Below are 1,819 nucleotides of genomic sequence, written 5' to 3'. Positions count from 1 at the left end.
TTGCCAAACCAATCGCGAAAAAAGCAATAAAATCTGGCCGGAGTAGAACACGCTGGTGAGCGTTTGGGTAAAAAAAGCAGCAGAGAAATCAGGTGATCTGATGATGAAACGACTAAGAGGTGTGAAACAAAAAACACCAACACTTCCAACGATAAAAGAAGAAAGTAGAGATATAATATTGAATCGTTTAATATCAGGAGAAGGTGTAAGGAAAAGGAAAGGAAAGGGACTACTGCTCGGAAAAACAGTCGATTCAACTCAATTCCAATACTTGGTCAAATATTATAAAACACGAATTTTTATCTAAACTAATAGTATAATGGCTTTTAGATCAAGTGAAATGTTACAACGAAATGAGTTTGTAAGATACCAGTCAGGTGATGCAATCAGAGCACCAGCTAATGGTGAACACCAAGATAAAAATGGATACAAATTTACAATCAATGACAGATCAGCGTTTTACGATTGGTATAATGCTTATTTTAAAAATTCTGTTTCAAGTACCAAAACTCGCTGATGGAACAGCTTATGGTGGAGGTGATAGAATTACGGTCATCAATGGCTCACACTCTTTCATCAATCATCTGATGATCAAATCTGCTGATAAAATCGTATATGATACAGATAATCTCCACAAGGTCAGTTTTGTGAAGAATCTATTGGAGTATTCTGATGATTTCAGCAGATCAGTTGCAAAAAACGGTCTTTGGTATTTGGATACTAGCCATCAGATTGCTAATGCTAATCAGAATGCAGGATTTGAAGCAAGACGAAGGTTAACAGTGGGAAATGCTGATGTCAATGTTATTATTCCTGTCAATAGATATTCATTCTTCGAAGTGTTAGAAGATAAGATGCTTATACCAATGCAATTACAATTCAATATAACACTTCAGAATGATGATGAGCTAATTCAAAAAGCGGATGCTGCCGATGATGGAAGAGTCGCCATTAATCGTTTTCTATTATGGGTGCCCAAATTAATTCCAAAAGATAGTCTATATGACAATTTTGTCAGCTCATTTTTGAAAGAAACTAAATGGTCCTATCTGAGATCGTCTATCAAATGTCCGCTCCAGCACAAGCAAGTGGTTTTGATCAGATTTCAGCAAGTGTGGATTATGTTAAACATATATTTGTATATCTCCCAAGAAATAAAACAAATGTCGTGGCAGAAAATCCTTACTTATTTGATACTTATAAATCGAATGCCGCTGATGCTAATAGTTATCTGACGACATGTACATTAGAATATGGAAGTGGAATATTTTATCCAGAAACTGAGTATGATACAGAAACTAAGGTGAGAATTTTTAACGATTTGTCTTATGCTGCAAGAAGAAATGATTTTAATACTGGTACACAACTGAATCTTGCAAATTTTAATGGTCTTTAGGGTATGATATATTTTGATTTAACAAACCAAACAGAAAAAGTTACAAGGGATCCCAAACAGTTAATTTTCAGATACAAAATAAATGCTGCTCCAGCAGCTGCATTCAATGTTGACGCAATTGTCTTTTACGAAGAGATGCTGGTTGTGATTAAAAAAATTGGTAATGAGTTAGTTATTGTGTAAATAAATAGAATAGCAAATATAGAAGTTAGTTAGTTATTCCTCAATACGAGGATGTTTTTCAAAATACATATTTTATATAATCTATATAATATATGACGCAATTATTTGAAATAAGGGTGAAATTATCACCAAATCAGAAAAAGAATCTTGCTAGTGCATTTCATAAGCGTGAAACCATTGTTCTCAGGCTTTCAAAAGATGCACTAACTGGAAATAACGTTTTGTACGTTGCACAAAATG

General features: G+C 33.9%; 1 protein-coding gene across 1 annotated transcript; it reads left to right on the top strand.

The window, feature by feature from the left end:
* Positions 1 to 371: 371 nt before the first annotated feature.
* Positions 372 to 1,235, top strand: LOC149095503 (uncharacterized). The gene has a single exon (XM_089281931.1). It carries the CDS (start codon positions 381 to 383, stop codon positions 1,233 to 1,235), a length of 855 nt encoding a protein of 284 aa, XP_089138057.1. The 5' UTR covers positions 372 to 380.
* Positions 1,236 to 1,819: the final 584 nt, after the last annotated feature.

This window comes from Orbicella faveolata, unplaced genomic scaffold (assembly GCF_042242905.1).
Source record: "Orbicella faveolata isolate gen_17 unplaced genomic scaffold, um_ofav_v1 contig_50, whole genome shotgun sequence".
Lineage (NCBI taxonomy): Eukaryota > Metazoa > Cnidaria > Anthozoa > Scleractinia > Merulinidae > Orbicella > Orbicella faveolata.
Note: the sequence above shows the minus strand (reverse complement) of the source record. Positions and strands in the feature narration are given on the sequence as shown.

Bases quoted from the DNA above. Each gene is read 5' to 3' on its own strand.
- LOC149095503 (XM_089281931.1), top strand. From the start codon at position 381: ATGCAATCAGAGCACCAGCTAATGGTGAACACCAAGATAAAAATGGAT.